At 46.5% G+C, this 19364-nt stretch overlaps 1 protein-coding gene across 1 annotated transcript; it reads left to right on the forward strand.

The window, feature by feature from the left end:
* The first annotated feature begins 8609 nt into the window (after window positions 1–8609).
* On the forward strand, window positions 8610–18863 carry MANF (mesencephalic astrocyte derived neurotrophic factor). Its single transcript, XM_048858138.2, is given in 5 exon segments — window positions 8610–8711; window positions 8713–8809; window positions 11865–11992; window positions 14231–14372; window positions 18427–18863. Coding segments are annotated over 5 exon segments (621 nt in total). The 5' UTR covers window positions 8610–8642; the 3' UTR covers window positions 18612–18863.
* Window positions 18864–19364: the final 501 nt, after the last annotated feature.

A 19364-nucleotide genomic window follows, 5' to 3' on the forward strand; every position in this document is an offset into this window, starting at 1 on the left:
TTGTCTCTGTTTTCCATTCTGTATGCTAATGGAGATGTCTGACTTGTCACCCTTGTCAGTAGGGGTCTAGGTGAGTCTCCCATCTGCCCTTCATTGCTCTCTGCAAGTCTTTTCTCTGATGGGTTTTGGTTTAAGCAGAGGCTTGTGGGAGGGTATCTTTCATGAGTCAGACAGGCTAGATACTGTGCCCTGGTTCCCTAAGAACACAGAGCTGACTGGTATCACCATGAACATTTCAGAGCCCACTTCAACAAGGCAGGGGGAGGAGGAGGAGGAGGAAAGTGGGAGTGAGGGTGCTGAGGAGGCGGAAGACACCCCAGAATCCCTAGATGCATGCAACCAGGAGCTGTTCTCAAGCCAGGAGGAAGGTAGCCAGTCGCGGCGGCTGGTGCTTGGGGAAGGACAAACACCAGAGGAGGTCCCCAGTAAGCGGCTTTTATTTTGGGAAGGAAGTTATTCGGTGCGGGCTCTTGGGGCGAGGAGGGTTAGGGCTGCATGCATGCCTAGATGCGGAATAGGGCGTTGATGTGCTCTCTCACATCGCAGTAATCGGCCTCAGTGATCTTTTCAAAGGTCTCATCCAGAACTTGGGCAATGTGGTTGAGCAGGTTTCTTGGGAGAGCACCTGACGTCCTTGTCCCAGTCAGGCTAACGTGTCCGCGACACTGTGCCATGAGGGTTGGGGAGACCATTGCTGCACATAGGCAAGCTGCATATGGGCCAGGGCGGAAGCCTCATTTTAGTAGAAGACCCTCACTTGCTTCCCAGGTCACCCTCAGCAGCAAGATATCTTCCAGGATGAACTCCTGTGGAAAATGTGGGGCAAGTGTTCAGTATAGGGGCCCCTTGCAGCTGTTGGCTCTCCCCAAGGCACAGAAACCCAGAGGGCAGTACAGCCATGAAACAATCAGTCCCCCTTGACCCTGTGCTTACTCACCATTTTGGGGCTCCTGTGGGTTATGTGCACTCACTTTGGGACGGGCAAATTATGCTATTGTGTAGACTGTGCTTGCCATTAAGTACAGGGGAATCATTGCTTTGACTGGTTGGAACAATGCTGCGTCTGTTAAGTGTTGCATTTTGCCTTTACAGATGCAACCTTGAGATCTCAGCCGTCCGTGTTATCACCAGCCGAAAGACTCCAAAGAATTAGGAAGAGGCCATGTAGAAGCAAAGAAGACATGCTGCATAAAGTAATGCAGCAGTCCCTTAATGAGAATCTAAAAGTGCAGGAGTGGAGGGAGAGTGAAAGGAGGATCCACCAGCAGAATGAGGAGCGCTGGGACAAATGCATGGAGCTCCACTGATAAGTATCACGGAGCGCCAAGTGGACTTGATCCAGGCTTGCAGGTTCCTGAACAGGCCAGTCTTCCGAAAGATGCATGCGTCATGCACCTTTCTGGGCCAGCCTGCGTTAATGTCAATGAAATGCCCACGGTGATCCACAAGTGCCTGGAGAACCATAGAGAAATACCCCTTCCGATTAACATACTCTGAGGCTAGGTTGGCTGATACCAGAATTGGAATATGTGTCCCATCTATCACCCCTCCACAGTTAGGAAAACCCATTTGCGCAAAGCCAGCCACAATGTCATGCACATTACCTAGAGTCACGGTTCTTTTGAGCAGGAGGTGATTAATGGCCCTGCAAACTTGCATCAACATGATTCCAACGGTCAACTTTCCCACTCCAAACTGGTTCGCAACCGATCGGTAGCTGTCTGGAGCTGCCAGCTTCCAGATTGCAATAGCCACCTGCTTCTCCACTGTGAGGGCAGCTCTCAATCTCATGTCCTTGCTCCACAGGGTGAGTGTGAGCTCATTATACAGTCCCATGAAAGTGGCTTTTCTCATCTGAAAATTCTGCAGCCACTGCTTGTCATTCCAGACTTCCATGACAATGTGATCCCACCACTCAGTGCTTGTTTCCCGAGCTCAAAAGTGGCGTTCCACTGTGGTGAGCATGTCCATGAATGCCACAAGCAACCTAGTGTCGTATGCGTTACACGACTCAATATCATCGTCGGAGTCCTCATTGTCAGTTTGGATCTTAAGGAGTAACCCGACTGCCAAATGTGATGTGCTGGCAAGACTCGTCAGCATATTCCTCAGCAGTTCGGGCTCCATTCCCACAGACCGAAAGGGAAGACAGAGTGCACAGTACAAAAAATGTTGAAAGATGGCACCAAATGTGGACAGGGATTGCTGGGATGCGAACCGATGCATCATGGGGCGTTGGGACAGGACCCACAATGCCCCACACCCCTCGCCCCCTTCCCACAAGCCACAGTGCCAGAATGGGAAGAGGTGCTCTGTGGGATAGCTGCCCATAATGCACCGTTCCCAGTTCCGCTGCAAGTGCTGCATATGTGGCCACGCCAGCGCGCTTGCAGCTATCAGTGTGGACAGACTGCAGCGCTTTCCCCACTGCGCTCTCTGAAGGCTGATTTAACTCAAAGCGTTCTACATCTGCAAGTGTAGCCATGCCCTTAGAGTCAGTAGACAGTTTTAAAAAGTTTGTGCAAGCTTGAAAGCTTGCACCAAAAGAAGTGGGTCCACTAACAGATATTACCTCACCCACTTTGTGTTTCTATAATATCCTGGGGCTGACATAGCTACACCAACACAGCAAACGAAAGTTTTAAATGGCCAAAATGAAATTAGAATGGAAACCATTTTGCAGCCTTAACTTGAGGTCATTGGTTTACAGGCTATTAAGCAACATTTTTTTCCTTTGAGTAAATATTTGTGCTGAATCTTCTCATCCAACTCCAAAATCCTGTGGAAGGCAATACAGCTAAACTAGAAAATGGAGCATTTGCCAATTCTGGCAATTTTATCTCAATTCTCTCAATATTTGGTGTTTTTCTTGAAGGCTTAACTCCTGGATTCATATAATTATATGGAAATCTCAGCTTTCTTTTTTTAAGTAAGTTCCACTTTACGGTGGCAAAGGAAAGTCTGAAATGGTGACCTCCCAGTGTCTCAAAAACAAATGGCAACTAAAAACACACAACAGTTATTACTATTTTAAAAGAATCTCATTTTTATGATAAAAATTTCAATCTTATGATTTTGAACACTGACAATTTTTGAGCATGTGGGGTTAGAAGCCTTGCTCTCTATTCTTTGTCCTTGTGCATATCTAGTGCCTGGGCTTTCTGAAGAGTGGCACAAACTCTCCTCTTCTTTTTCCTGGCTGCTTCCCCTAGTCAGGTTTCAGAGGAACAGCCGTGTTAGTCTGTATTCGCAAAAAGAAAAGGAGTACTTGTGGCACCTTAGAGACTAACCAATTTATTTGAGCATGAGCTTTCGTGAGCCACAGCTCACTTCATCAGATGTGTACCGTGGAAACTGCAGCAGACTTTATATACACACAGAGAATATGAAACAATACCTCCTCCCACCCCACTGTCCTGCTGGTAATAGCTTATCTAAAGTGACCAACAGGTGGGCCATTTCCAGCACAAATCCAGGTTTTCTCACCCTCCACCCCCCCACACAAATTCACTCTCCTGCTGGTGCTAGCCCATCCAAAGTGACAACTCTTTACATAATCAAGTCGGGCTATTTCCTGCATAGATCCAGGTTTTCTCACTTCCCCCCCACCCCCATACACACACAAACTCACTCTCCTGCTGGTAATAGCTCATCTAAACTGACCACTCTCCAAGTTTAAATCCAAGTTAAACCAGAATATCTGGGGGGAGGGGGGGTAGGAAAAAACAAGAGGAAACTATAATGACTTAGCCACTCCCAGTCTCTATTTAAGCCTAAATTAATAGTATCCAATTTGCAAATGAATTCCAATTCAGCAGTTTCTCGCTGGAGTCTGGATTTGAAGTTTTTTTGTTTTAAGATAGCAACCTTCATGTCTGTGATTGCGTGACCAGAGAGATTGAAGTGTTCTCCGACTGGTTTATGAATGTTAGAATTCTTGACATCTGATTTGTGTCCATTTATTCTTTTACGTAGAGACTGTCCAGTTTGACCAATGTACATGGCAGAGGGGCATTGCTGGCACATGATGGCATATATCACATTGGTGGATGTGCAGGTGAACGAGCCTCTGATAGTGTGGCTGATGTTATTAGGCCCTGTGATGGTGTCCCCTGAATAGATATGTGGGCACAATTGGCAACGGGCTTTGTTGCAAGGATAAGTTCCTGGGTTAGTGGTTCTGTTGTGTGGTATGTGGTTGTTGGTGAGTATTTGCTTCAGGTTGCGGGGCTGTCTGTAGGCAAGGACTGGCCTGTCTCCCAAGACTTGTGAGAGTGTTGGGTCATCCTTTAGGATAGGTTGTAGATCCTTAATAATGCGTTGGAGGGGTTTTAGTTGGGGGCTGAAGGTGACCGCTAGTGGCGTTCTGTTATTTTCTTTGTTAGGCCTGTCCTGTAGTAGGTAACTTCTGGGAACTCTTCTGGCTCTATCAATCTGTTTCTTTACTTCTGCAGGTGGGTATTGTAGTTGTAAGAAAGCTTGACAGAGATCTTGTAGGTGTTTGTCTCTGTCTGAGGGGTTGGAGCAAATGCGGTTGTATCGCAGAGCTTGGCTGTAGACGATGGATCGTGTGGTGTGGTCAGGGTGAAAGCTGGAGGCATGGAGGTAGGAATAGCGGTCAGTAGGTTTCCGGTATAGGGTGGTGTTTATGTGGCCATTGTTTATTAGCACTGTAGTGTCCAGGAAGTGGATCTCTTGTATGGACTGGACCAGGCTGAGGTTGGTGGTGGGATGGAAATTGTTGAAATCATGGTGGAATTCCTCAAGGGCTTCTTTTCCATGGGTCCAGATGATGAAGATGTCATCAATATAGCGCAAGTAGAGTAGGGGCTTTAGGGGACGAGAGCTGAGGAAGCGTTGTTCTAAATCAGCCATAAAAATGTTGGCATACTGTGGGGCCATGTGGGTACCCATAGCAGTGCCGCTGATCTGAAGGTATACATTGTCCCCAAATGTGAAATAGTTATGGGTAAGGACAAAGTCACAAAGTTCAGCCACCAGGTTAGCCGTGACATTATCGGGGATAGTGTTCCTGACGGCCTGTAGTCCATCTTTGTGTGGAATGTTGGTGTAGAGGGCTTCTACATCCATAGTAGCCAGGATGGTGTTATCAGGAAGATCACCGATGGATTGAAGTTTCCTCAGGAAGTCAGTGGTGTCTCGAAGGTAGCTGGGAGTGCTGGTAGCGTAGGGCCTGAGGAGGGAGTCTACATAGCCAGACAATCCTGCTGTCAGGGTGCCAATGCCTGAGATGATGGGGCGCCCAGGATTTCCAGGTTTATGGATCTTGGGTAGTAGATAGAATATCCCAGGTCGGGGTTCCAGGGGTGTGTCTGTGCGGATTTGATCTCGTGCTTTTTCAGGAAGTTTCTTGAGCAAATGCTGTAGTTGCTTTTGGTAACTCTCAGTGGGATCATAGGGTAATGGCTTGTAGAAACTCGTGTTGGAGAGCTGCCGAGCAGCCTCTTGTTCATATTCCGACCTATTCATGATGACAACAGCACCTCCTTTGTCAGCCTTTTTGATTATGATGTCAGAGTTGTTTCTGAGGCTGTGGATGGCATTGCGTTCCGCATGGCTGAGGTTATGGGGCAAGTGATGCTGCTTTTCCACAATTTCAGCCCGTGCACGTCGGCGGAAGCACTCTATGTAGAAGTCCAGTCTGCTGTTTCGACCTTCAGGAGGAGTCCATCTAGAATCCCTCTTTCTGTAGTGTTGGCAGGGAGGTCTCTGTGGATTAGTATGTTGTTCAGAGGTATTTTGGAAATATTCCTTGAGACGGAGACGTCGAAAATAGGATTCTAGGTCACCACAGAACTGTATCATGTTCGTGGGGGTGGAGGGGCAGAAGGAGAGGCCCCGAGACAACCCCTCAGACAGAGACAAACACCTACAAGATCTCTGTCAAGCTTTCTTACAACTACAATACCCACCTGCAGAAGTAAAGAAACAGATTGATAGAGCCAGAAGAGTTCCCAGAAGTTACCTACTACAGGACAGGCCTAACAAAGAAAATAACAGAACGCCACTAGCGGTCACCTTCAGCCCCCAACTAAAACCCCTCCAACGCATTATTAAGGATCTACAACCTATCCTAAAGGATGACCCAACACTCTCACAAGTCTTGGGAGACAGGCCAGTCCTTGCCTACAGACAGCCCCGCAACCTGAAGCAAATACTCACCAACAACCACATACCACACAACAGAACCACTAACCCAGGAACTTATCCTTGCAACAAAGCCCGTTGCCAATTGTGCCCACATATCTATTCAGGGGACACCATCACAGGGCCTAATAACATCAGCCACACTATCAGAGGCTCGTTCACCTGCACATCCACCAATGTGATATATGCCATCATGTGCCAGCAATGCCCCTCTGCCATGTACATTGGTCAAACTGGACAGTCTCTACGTAAAAGAATAAATGGACACAAATCAGATGTCAAGAATTCTAACATTCATAAACCAGTCGGAGAACACTTCAATCTCTCTGGTCACGCAATCACAGACATGAAGGTTGCTATCTTAAAACAAAAAAACTTCAAATCCAGACTCCAGCGAGAAACTGCTGAATTGGAATTCATTTGCAAATTGGATACTATTAATGTAGGCTTAAATAGAGACTGGGAGTGGCTAAGTCATTATAACAGGTTTCAGAGGAACAGCCGTGTTAGTCTGTATTCGCAAAAAGAAAAGGAGTACTTGTGGCACCTTAGAGACTAACCAATTTATTTGAGCATGAGCTTTCGTGAGCTACAGCTCACTTCATCAGATGTTTACCGTGGAAACTGCAGCAGACTTTATATACACACAGAGAATATGAAACAATACCTCCTCCCACCCCACTGTCCTGCTGGTAATAGCTTATCTAAAGTGATCAACAGGTGGGCCATTTCCAGCACAAATCCAGGTTTTCTCACCCTCCACCCCCCACACAAATTCACTCTCCTGTCCAGGTTTTCTCACCCTCCACCCCCCACACAAATTCACTCTCCTGTCCAGGTTTTCTCACCCTCCACCCCCCACACAAATTCACTCTCCAGGAGAGTGAATTTGTGTGGGGGGTGGAGGGTGAGAAAACCTGGATTTGTGCTGGAAATGGCCCACCTGTTGATCACTTTAGATAAGCTATTACCAGCAGGACAGTGGGGTGGGAGGAGGTATTGTTTCATATTCTCTGTGTGTATATAAAGTCTGCTGCAGTTTCCACGGTAAACATCTGATGAAGTGAGCTGTAGCTCACGAAAGCTCATGCTCAAATAAATTGGTTAGTCTCTAAGGTGCCACAAGTACTCCTTTTCTTTAAGTCATTATAGTTTCCTCTTGTTTTTTCCTACCCCCCCTCCCCCCAGATATTCTGGTTTAACTTGGATTTAAACTTGGAGAGTGGTCAGTTTAGATGAGCTATTACCAGCAGGAGAGTGAGTTTGTGTGTGTATGGGGGTGGGGGGGAAGTGAGAAAACCTGGATCTATGCAGGAAATAGCCCGACTTGATTATGTAAAGAGTTGTCACTTTGGATGGGCTAGCACCAGCAGGAGAGTGAATTTGTGTGGGGGGGTGGAGGGTGAGAAAACCTGGATTTGTGCTGGAAATGGCCCACCTGTTGGTCACTTTAGATAAGCTATTACCAGCAGGACAGTGGGGTGGGAGGAGGTATTGTTTCATATTCTCTGTGTGTATATAAAGTCTGCTGCAGTTTCCACGGTACACATCTGATGAAGTGAGCTGTGGCTCACGAAAGCTCATGCTCAAATAAATTGGTTAGTCTCTAAGGTGCCACAAGTACTCCTTTTCTTTTTCCCCTAGTCAGGTTCTGTGACTTTAACAGCTTTCTTCTAAAAATCATGATCGTAGGCCACGCTGCCATGTTGACCCGCTGAGATCTAGTCCGTGTACCAAGTCTTTGGGGTCCCCTTGGTCCCTTCTATCCCCAATCACTGCAAGAGCCAACCTCACGTGAAAGCTTTGCTTGTTGAAAAGAATGTGAAGCATGGCACGGGGTGAGCCCATGAATCCAGGGCAGCTGGGGCTAGGGAGCCAGCCTGGTCCACAGCACTAGCCGAGTTGTCACGCAGCCAGCCTGGGCTGTGGTGCTTGGTGCCAGGTCAGGCAGCCAGCCTGGGCCCCAGGGTGGCCAAAGGCCCTTTGGCTCCAGCACCCACCTCCGCCGCCGCAGGGTGCTACCCAGGCCCCTATTAGCCTCAGCCCCTTTTGGCTTCAGGACGATTCCTGCCAACGGCGGGGGTCCCGGCCCCGCACGAAGTATCCCTGGGAGCGGGGACGTGCCTGAGACCCAGAGCAAAGCGCCAGCCCCTGCTCTCTACCTCCTTGTGAGTTCCAGCTCTTCACATGAGGGACTTGCCCCGCACAAAGATGGCGGCTGCACGAATTCCATTATGCGATCATGCTCCGCACAAAGATGGCGTTTCCTGGCGGTTGTTCCGTTTCCTGGACACCGGCGGCTGAAGCCGTTCCGTGCCCCTCGTCCAATCTGCGGCCGCCAACTCTCCCGTCTCGGCTGCCGACCGACCAATCGGGAAAGAGAGCGTGTAGGCCTATGGATGGGTGGGCGAATGGGAGCTCGAAGTGTGAGGGAAGCGCCAGGAACATCCAATGGGGTGGGGGATGGGCGGTGCATGTTGTCAAGGAACCGGGTGCGACGGGGTCTCGCAGAGCGGCGTGTGCGCCTGAGGAAGCCGGGAGCGCCGTGGCAAGATGTGGGTGGCCAACGGGCTCTGGGCGGCGCTGGCCCTGATCTTGCTCCCGGGCGGCAGCCGGGCCCTGCGGGAGGGAGACTGCGAGGGTGAGCGAGGGGCTGGCGGGTGTCCCTGCCTGGGGCGAGGGACTGCGCCGGGGCTGGCTCGGGAGAGTCCCTGGCCTCGTGGGGCTGCTTTTCACCGGAGGCTCGGTGGGCTGGGGGCTGCCGGCCGCTGCGCGGGGCTGGGAGGAGTGGGGCTCCTGGTGGGGGAGGGCTCCTTGAGCTGCCTGGGGTCTCCTGGGCTGGAAGGGGTTTCTTGAGGGGCTACCTGGAGGGGGAGAGGTGTGCCTGAGCGGGAGGGGAGCTGCCCGGGGGCTCCCTGAGGTGCTGGGCAGTCTCCGAGGGAAAAGGCCTTAGTGAAGAGCAGCCCAGGAAGGCGATGGGAAGCTGCCTCTTGTCACTGTCTGTTGGAACTGGAGTGTCTCCTGCCTAGCTCGGTTCCCCGTCACTGGGGGCGCATGGTCTGGCTTGTCTGTGAAGTTATCGTGTGTGAGGTAGGGGTAGGTAACTGGCTTGCTATAAAGTGGGGAGAAGGGCTGAAGAAAATGTTTGAATGGTCCTATGCCCTGAGGAGGAATAATGCAGGGGAGGTATGGCAAGAGATAGCACATCTAAAGGGGAAACTTCTCTGAGATCTTTAATTACTAACCAGACACACCTGTAGACATAACTGAGCTACAAAGCAAAAATTAAGCTTTGTCCTTCATAGCAGCTTTCTGTTGTCTCCATCCGCCTGTTTTAAAACACCTAACCAAAACTTTTGCTTGTTTATATCAGGAAGAGGGAGTCCTGATTTTGCAAAGATCTGTGGAGGCCCTCATAGTGATATCAGCCAGGACTGCAACTCTCTCTTACATGCACCCAGTTGAGAAGAGCAATTCTGAGACCAGGGTCCAAATATTTGAAGCTATTTTGATGACTGTCTTCAAGTGTCTAAATACCTTTAAAAATCTGTCTCTAAGACTGATATTTTAGTACTCTACCCCCTTGGTTTTTTGAATTTCTCTCATTTCACAGTTCACCTTCATTAAAGATCCATTTAATACTCAGTTCTTCGCTTCTCTGTTCTATCCTAGGTTTAGGGTGTTTTCTCTGTAATAGCTGATAATCTCCAAATAAAGCAAAGTAGGGAGCGTGAGGAATATTCTGATTAAAGGTTTTCTGATATGGAAGAACTTTCATAGGTAAGGAAGTGAATTCTGAACCTGAATGTTGGCAGGTCAGTAAAGGAGAAAGTGAATCTTGACTGTTTTCAAGTGTATTTGTAAATTGCAAGCCTGACCCCATAAGTGAAACGTAATTTTAAAAAACTTTGTCTCCTTACATAGCATAAATGATACCATGGTGACTAACACAATAGAAATCATATAGGACTGGTCACCATTATACTCTGGTTCAGGTAATATATATTGTACCTTTTATGCTAAAGGGTGCCAGTGTTCAGCTAATAATACAAACTGCACCCCGTTCCTTGACAACACACACACCCCATCCGCCACCCCATTGGGTGCTCCTGGTGCTTCCCTCACACGTCGAGCTCCCATTGGCCCACTCCTCCATGGTGCACCACTGAAATGCATCAGCCTCTTAGGTTTGAATTACTTAACAGCACAGAAGAGTTACGCAGCAGTTCTTAAGTGAAGAGATTCTGCAGATGAAACTTTAAGGGGAACTTTAAAGATGTAGTTATCCAATTTGGAATTTCCCTGCAGTTCTGGAATTTTGCACCACTACTGCTGCAAAAAATGCCATAGTCTCTTTAATCAGGGATTAATTTTTTCACCTCATCTGAAAGATGGCATCTCCAGTGCCCTGTAACACCACGCTGGAACTTGGGTTCAAGAGTAAGTCAGTCACCACTATCATTCCCTGCAGCACCTGGAATCCAAATACCAGACCACAGCACAAGAACAGCGGACAGCACTATGTGGGAGAAGTAACGTGAAATGGCCAAAAAAGACGCTGTGCATGTAGAAAAAGTTCAGCTACCTATTTACTTCAGGTTATGCTTTCTGCCAGTGTTACATATTTGAAGTGCAAACTTCTTCTTGGTCGTGTGCGGCTCAAATAGGTGATCCTGTATTTTTCAACTCCTTATGCCCTCCCTTAACTTTAAAATTGAGTGAAAAGTTGCTGAAGGCCATAGAAATTGGTTGATTCCTTCTCCAGATATCAGTAAAATGTATGGAAGGCCTAACCTGTGCCATTTTTTCCACCAGAGATAGGGTCAGTGTTTGACAGCTTGTCTCATCATTGAAAGTAACAGGATTGCAAGAGTGCTGCTGAGGGTCTCATTTGGCCCACAGAATTTTTCATACTAGTGATGTTGAGGTCAAGGTTGAGTTTCCAAAGCTGATACTCTTAAAGAAAGCATTTTTTCCTTTTGTAAACTGAGTGGACTTGATCTGTAGTCACTGAGAGACCATTAACAGGGAGTCGACAGTGCCATATTTAAAGTCTGTTATTTTCAGAATAGCGTTGCATATTTAAAGTCCTTGGATTGACATTGAGTTATTGTTTTGGGAGGGAAGGATAAGAAAGCCTGGCCATTAAGTTGGCTCTTCCCACCCACCACTTATAGAGGGAGCACTATTGTTTGCTGCTAGCAAATCTGCACTGTATTCCCTCGGCTCAGTGGTTCTCAATTGGTACCTATGGCCCAGTCAGCACAGAGCTGCATCCCATGTGACATCTGCAGCGCCATAGAGGTAGTATTGGATGCGGTCCACAATGGTAAATAGGTTGAGAACCACTGCCCCAGCTGAATCTGTTCTGCTCTTCCAGTACAGTATGAGTGCCATTGATGGGATCTCAGTGGATCTGTTTCTGTTCTAAGTATTAGCGAGACAAGGTGGGTGAGGTGTATAAGTATATGAATGATATTTGAGTCACCTGTCCTCATTCATGCTCTAAAAGATATTCTATGATGTAATTGTCATGTGTGTAGCTTCAAGGGGATAGGTTCTTGGTCACTAATGCAGCGTCCTAACCTCATTCACAAACCCCTTCATTCTCTTGTTTTTGTACAGGAGTTTTCCCCAAGTGCTACTTCCAGATTAGTGCAAATGTAACAAATTTTTCCATCTTTTTTCCCCATTAGTTTGTGTTACATTCCTGGGAAGGTTCTACCAGAGTCTAAATGACAAGGATGTTGAGTTCACACCAGCTAGTGTTGAAAAAGAACTCTTGAAATCCTGCAAAGAAGCAAAAGGCAAAGAGAACCGACTGGTAAGTAACAATGATCCATCACCATCTCTTTTGCAGAATAATTCATAAAACACCTGGGAGGTAGATAGAAACTGGGAGTCTCTCACTGAATGGTTGTGTATACAGCATAGGCCTATATAGGGAAGATTTGAGGAGGAGTGCAGTCCCTCTCCACCATAAAAATAAATTGATAAAAAATAAATCAGTACCAGTTTTCCTATTGCTTAACCTCATTTCTGCCTGTAACTGAACTGCAGTGAGAGAGTTTTTCATTAATGATCTGGAGGATGGTGTGGATTGCACCCTCAGCAAGTTTGCAGATGACACTAAACTGGGAGGAGAGGTAGATACGCTGGAGGGTAGGGATAGAATACAGAGGGACCTAGACAAATTAAAGGATTGGGCCAAAAGAAATCTGATGATGTTCAACAAGGACAAGTGCAGAGTCCTGCACTTAGGACGGAAGAATCCCATGCACCGCTACAGACTAGGGACTGAATGGCTAGGCAGCAGTTCTGCAGAACAGGATGTTGGGGTTACAGTGGACGAGAAGCTGGATATGAGTCAACAGTCTGCCCTTGTTGCCAAGAAGGCTTAACAGCATTTTGAGATGTATAAGTAGGGGAATTGCCAGCAGATCTAGGGACGTGATTGTTCCCCTCTATTCGACATTGGTGAGGCCTCATCTGGAGTACTTTGTCCAGTTTTGGGCCCCATGCTACAAGAAGGATGTGGAAAAATTGGAAAACGTCCAGCAGAGGGCAACAAAAATGATTAGGGGGCTGGAACACATGACTTATGAGGAGAGGCTGAGGGCACTGGGATTGTTTAGTCTGCAGAAGAGAAGAATGAGGGGGGGGATTTGATAGCTGCTTTCAACTACCTGAAAGGGGGTTCCAAAGAGGATGGATCTAGACTGTTCTCAGTGGTACCAGATGACAGAATGAGGAGTAATGGTCTCAAGTTGCAGTGGGGGAGGTTTAGGTTGGATATTAGGAAAAACTTTTTCCTTAGGAGGGTGGTGAAACTTTTTCACTAGGAGGGCAGTGCGGGGAGGGATAGCTCAGTGGTTTAAGCACTGGCCTGCTAAACCCAGGGTTGTGAGTTCAATCCTTGAGGTGGCCATTTGGGTCAAAAATTGGGGATTGGTCCTGCTTTGAGCAGGGGGTTGGACTAGATGACCTCCTGAGGTCCCTTCCAACTCTGATAGTCTATGATTCTATGAAACACTGGAATGCGTTACCTAGGGAGGTGGTGGAATCTCCTTCCCTTAGAAGTTTTTAAGGTCAGGCTTGACAAAGCCCTGGCTGGGATGATTTAGTTGGGGATTGGGCCTGCTTTGAGCAGGGGGTTGGACTAGATGACCTCCTGAGGTCCCTTCCAACCCTGATATTCTAGGATTCTTACAAAATTTTACTTTCTACTGTACCCCTTGAGCATTACATGATGCATCTAGATTGCCATACAAACTGTTTAAATAATAATGCTTATCAACCCTTGAACTGAAAAATGGGCAAAGGAAATTAACCCAAAAGGAAGTGCTAATTGAAAGCAGTTCAAAATGCTTTCACAATTAAGTGACCCGAGTAGAAAGGACTTCCCCTATCTTTGAAGAGAACTAGGAGTGACTTTGTCAGACATACTTAGGGACATACTGTACTTCAGACAAGTTGTCCTTGAACTGAGAAAACTCTGCCTTCGGGCCAGTTCAGATAAAATGTCACTCGGAGGAACTAGGACAACCAGCCTCAATATAATGAGAAATCAGCTTTTCTCATGGCTCTAATAGGACTCATGGAGAAATATTCTGTACCAGTGAATGTGAAATTGCAAAACTATGCAACTTAGTCTGTCAAAAATACATATGACAAAAGGCCAAATAAGCCATTTCTTGGTGGCATGTTCTTTCTGTTCCTTATGAGTGAAAATAAATCTTCCCCTGGAGCTGAGGTGCTTCCAGGAGGTAGAGTGAAAGTGGGGCTGTGGTTCCTGTTCCCCCTTCACTTTGCTTGCTCTAGAAATCCAAACCAAAGCAGATGGTTTCAGAGACTCTGCCAGTAGTATTGTCCTTTCCTCTGGATAAAACAAATTCTGAGATAAAATCATGGCAAGACTGTGAGATTTGTATGGCAGAAAGCTCAGTGTCTCTGGCACAGAGGAGGGAGGAAGCAACCAGGAAAATCAGCTGAATTCTTCTGAAAGGATTCTTTTCCCTCAGCATCACTAGACGCTTCATACTTTTCCTTTTTACCACTCTAGTGCTATTACATTGGAGCCACCAGCGATGCAGCCACTAAAATGGTTAATGAGGTATCAAAACCTCTGAGTCACCACATCCCTGTGGAAAAAGTCTGTGAGAAACTGAAGAAGAAAGACAGCCAGATCTGTGAGCTAAAATATGGTAAGTTTGGGGAGACGTTAGCTATCGGGTTAAATGATTGGATTTTTCTGCAGTATGGATATTTGTTCTGATAGGTAATGTACTTGCACCCAATCCCTTGTATGGATCGGCTTCTAATCTAAAACAGGCTTAAGTGGCTTTCTTTTGAAAGCTAATGAGGTGAAGCTACTTGCTCTTAAATTCTTCAGCAAGATCAGCAGAGTATTATGATAGATAACTTGAGCTGACCCCTGTCAGAGATGTTTGAATGGTCAGGCAGTAGCACAAGTATGTGTACTAAATGTTCCTGGAGGCTCCTCATAGGGTGATTAGGTGAAAGTTGCTGTCTGGCACTGATCCAACTCTGAGGGTTCCTGCACAGACATGGGTTTGTATAGTGTACAGCATTGCTTATGCCCAGGATTAGCCCAAAGCCTTGCAGCTAGACTCTTAAAGGTTGCCTAACTACCTGTATAGGTGCCTAGGTCCAACATTTAAGCATCACTGACATTCATGAAACCAATGCTCAGCTGCTGCCTAACCCTGCGCAAGTCCTGATACTGCCCTACAGCTATCAAGTTACATGGAGCCTTAGGTCATGCCTAAACCCTGCCAGAATTTTCAAACAAGGTAGCCCCCACCTCTTGCCTACAGGGCCCAATCCAGGAGGTGCTTAGAGCACACTCTTCATTTTGCTCTTGGCCATCTTAGGCAGCTTCCTGCTCAGGTTGCTGGCTTCTGAGAATCTCTTTCTTGGATGCCTAACTCTTCTCATACAATTGGGCTTCTTATTACCAAACCCTATCAAAGACATTTACAAGAGACTCTTTCATTTTTAAATGGTCCCTCCTTGGTTCCCTAAAAGTCTGGCTTCCAGTTCTGCTCCACTGAAACTGCTCATGACAGTCCATTAATGAGGTCTTCCTTGCCAAGCCTAATTAATGGTCGGTCTCGCAGCCCTCCATGATTGTCCTCTCCTAAGTGATCTCTACCTTGGTGGCCACTCCTTCAGAAATATCTCTTTTTAGTTTCTAGGTGTCTGTCCTTGGGCTCTATTTTTCTGTGCTTGTTCTCTGAGTATTCCTATCCACTCTCTCATCACCTCTATTTTGATGATTCTCAGATCCATCTCTTCTGTGCAAGCCACATCTTTGTTTTGTTCTGTCTTCTCATGGATATTTGTCTGTTTACTAAGAAGATCCATTTGTCATGTTTCTCTTATCTTTCCTCCTAAAACCTCTCCTTTCACCTCTCGAGATGCAGAATTCCACTGTCCTCTCTTATCATCAGAGTTTGCAGCTCTTGAGATTACCCTTGAATCCTCACATCCAGGCTTTCACTAAACCTTATGTTTCTCTCTAATAGATCAAAATAAAAATCTGCCTTTTTCTTTCTGTGCTCACTGCCAAAACCCTAATTCATGCCTTGTTTCTGTCTCATTTGAACTCTTGAAACCACCACCACCTTTCTGGTGTCCCAGACTCTCTCCCCTTCACTAGGTCCAGACTTCAGCAGCTGAATATAAGAATGGCCGTACTGGGTCAGACTAATGGTCCATCTAGCCCAGTATCCTGTGTCTGACAGTGGCCAGTGCCAGATATTTCAGAGGGAATGAACAGCACAGGGCAATTTTGAGTGATCTATCTCCTGTCATCCTGTCCCTGCTTCTGGCAGTTGGATGGTTAGGGACACCCTGGAGCATGGGGTTGTATCCCCAACCCTCTTGTCTAATAGCCATTGATGGACCTTTCCTCCATGAACTTACCTAATTAACTTTTTTTAAAGCCAGTTACACTTTTGGCATTCACAACATCCCATGGTAAAGAGTTCCATGGGTTTAGACTGCATTGTGTAGACAAGTACTTCCTTACGTTTGTTTTTAAACCTGCTGCGTGAACCCTAATTCTTGTGTTGTGTGAAAGAGGTAAATACTTTTGTTCACTTTCTTCACACCATTCATGATTTTATAAACCTCTATCATTCATCTCTTTTCTAAGCAAAACAGTCCCAGTCTTTTTAATCTCTCCTGATATGGAAGCTGTTCCATACCCATAATCATTTTTGTTGCTCTCCTCTTCCAATTCTAATACATCTTTTTAGAGATGAGGCAACAGAACTGCACTCACTATTCAAGGTATGGACATACCCATGGATTTACATAGTGGCATGATGATATTTTCTGTCTTAGTATCTATCCCTTTCTAATGATTCCTAACGTTGTTACCTTTTTTTGACTGCCACTGTGCATTTAGAGGATGTTTTGAGGGAATTATTCACAATGATTCCAAGATCTCTTTCTGGTAACAGCTAATTTAGACCCCATCATTTGGTATGTATAGTTTGGATTGTTTTCCAATGTGCATTACTTTGTATTTATCAACATTGAATTTCATCTGCTGTTTTGATGCCCAGTCACCTGGTTTAGTAGCTCTTTTCAGTCAGCTTTGGACTTAACTATTTTGTGTAATTTTGTATCATCTGCAAATTTTGACACCTCACAGTACAGATCCATGGGGGACCCTACTATTTACATCTCTCCATTATGAAAACTGACTATTTATTCCTATCCTTAATTTCCTGTCTTTTAACCAGTTACTGATCCATGAAAGCCCCTTCCTTCGTATCCTATGACTGCTTAAGAGCCTTTGGTGAGGGACCTTGTCAAAGGCTTTCTGAAAGGCCACTATATCAACTGGGTTGCCCTTGTCCACATGCTTGTTGACCCTCTCAACTAATTCTCATAGATTGGTGAGGCATGATTTCCCTTGATAAAAGGAGTGTTGACTCTTCTCCAACATACCATGTTTATCTTGGTGTCTGATAATTTTGTTTTTTGCTATAGTTTCAAACAATTTGCCTGGAACTGAAGTTAGGCTTCCTGGCTATAGTTATCAGAATTGCCTCTAGAGCCTTTAAATAAAAAAAAAAAAACCTTTCCTTTTCTGTTGCTCTGACTGCATCAGTCTGACACTGCCAGTCTCATCACTGATTCCATGTGTCCTTGTGCTTAAAATTCAGCCTTGTTTGTCTTCCATTGCGATTCTCCTTCTTGCCCTGCCTCATTACAAAATATCCTTTGTACTTGTGTTTAAACCTCATTTCCATTTTCCCCTCCCCCTCCTTTGTCTGTCTTTATATTTCATTTCATTTTCATGTAAATTATAAAACACTTTGAGGCAGGGATTCTCTTTAATCTCTACAAGAGTAGGCCTTCTCCAGTGAAAGACATTAAACACAAGCAACTCAATCAGTGAAGGTAACAAGCCAATCACGTGTCTTTAAGTGCATGGCTACACTTCCAGATGTAGAGTGCTGTGAGTTAAACCCGCCTTCGTAGAGCGCAGTAGGGAAAGCGCTGCAGTCTGTCCACACAAACAGCTGACAGCGCATTGGCGTGGCCACATTTGCGGCACTTGCAGAGGCATTGGGAGCAGTGCATTATGGACAGCTATCCCAGCATGCAAGTGACTGCAACGTGCTTTTCAAATGGGGGGGGGTGGAGTGTGACAGGGAGTGTGTTGTGTGTACGTGGGGCAGAGAGAGTGAGTTTTTGGGGTGGTGTCAGCATACTGTCTTGTAAGTTCAGACACCCCTCCCCACCCCCGACTCTCTCTCTCACTCAAAACAAACAGTAAATGTTTGCTTTTTTTCACGGGCTTCTCTACAACGGAGCTTTGAAAGGGCATTTCCACATTCCTGCAGCCAATATCACAACCATGACAAGAGCGGCCACTTGACTTAAGGGGATTATGGGACATTTCTGGAGGCTGATCAGAGCACAATAAACCAACACCTTGTTCACACTGGTGCCATGGCGCTCCAGCGGGGGCACAGCAAACGTTATTCCACTCACCGAGATGGAGTACCAGCTGTGCTGTAGCCGCAGAGTCGGAGCGCCCTACATGTCTTGCCAGTGTCGATGGGCTAGTGAGCTAGTGCGCCTGGGGCTCCTTTATTTTGCTGTAACTCGCAAGTGTAGCCAAGCCCTTAAAAGCTGTCAAAATTAACATCTTTCTTATCAATTTGTTGTTGCTTATTTTGAATAACTGATATTCCTCCCTCTCTCTCTCCTTAGACAAGCAGATTGACCTGAGCACTGTGGACCTGAAGAAACTGAGAGTGAAAGAACTGAAGAAGATCCTAGATGACTGGGATGAAACATGCAAGGGCTGTGCAGAAAAATCAGACTATATTCGCAAAATCAATGAACTGATGCCTAAATATGCACCAAAGGCAGCCAGTTCACGGACGGATCTCTGACCAATGTAGTGGCCTCCATCATCCTAGCACCTCATTCAAACTACATTAGTCTCTTTATTTTGTTTCTTATAAAGCCTTTTCTGTAACTTATTTAAGTGGGCTCCTAAGGCTCTGACAGTTGGAGCAGCTGTGAAATGCTCATTCAACATCCTTGTTGTGTCATGTCCCTAGTTTGTATTTCTCTTGGTTCTGCTTTAGTTTAGGACATCACAATCTGTATGGGATTTTTTTATTAAAGTAAAAAGAAATCTACTCTTTTTCTACTAAATCTGAGTTGAAAGTAGTTCAGTAGAAGTCACGAGCAGGTTCAGCTGAAGCTAGTCTGCTGAAACTAGCAGTAGTGATGTTTTAGTGCATAAAATTGAGCTTGTCTAGCCCTGTGGGCATACACACCTCCAAGCTGTGGTGTAGGTGCAGTCAGGCTGGTCTCAAGGTGTGGTAGAGATTTGCTGTGACACAAGACCATACAAAAGCTTCACTGGGAGTCACGGACTCCAGGCAGGGTAGGGACTGCGCCTCTAGCGCTGTCTCAGGCGGGGTGAGGGGTTAGACCTGGGCCTGCAGGTGTAAATGCAGCTTTACCCCAGCCCTGCCTGCTGCAGGGTGTTTAAGAGGGGAAAGGGGAGGGGTGTGTGTTCCTTGCCCAGCGCAGCAGGGGGGCCGGGGCCGCGGGGGCCTGGGGCGAAGCGCCTCCCTTCAGGCGCTGGGCCGAGGCCATCGCGCCCCCCGGGGCTGCTTGCCGGAGCCAACGCC

Source organism: Caretta caretta, chromosome 7, assembly GCF_965140235.1.
Source record: "Caretta caretta isolate rCarCar2 chromosome 7, rCarCar1.hap1, whole genome shotgun sequence".
NCBI classification, from domain to species: domain Eukaryota; kingdom Metazoa; phylum Chordata; order Testudines; family Cheloniidae; genus Caretta; species Caretta caretta.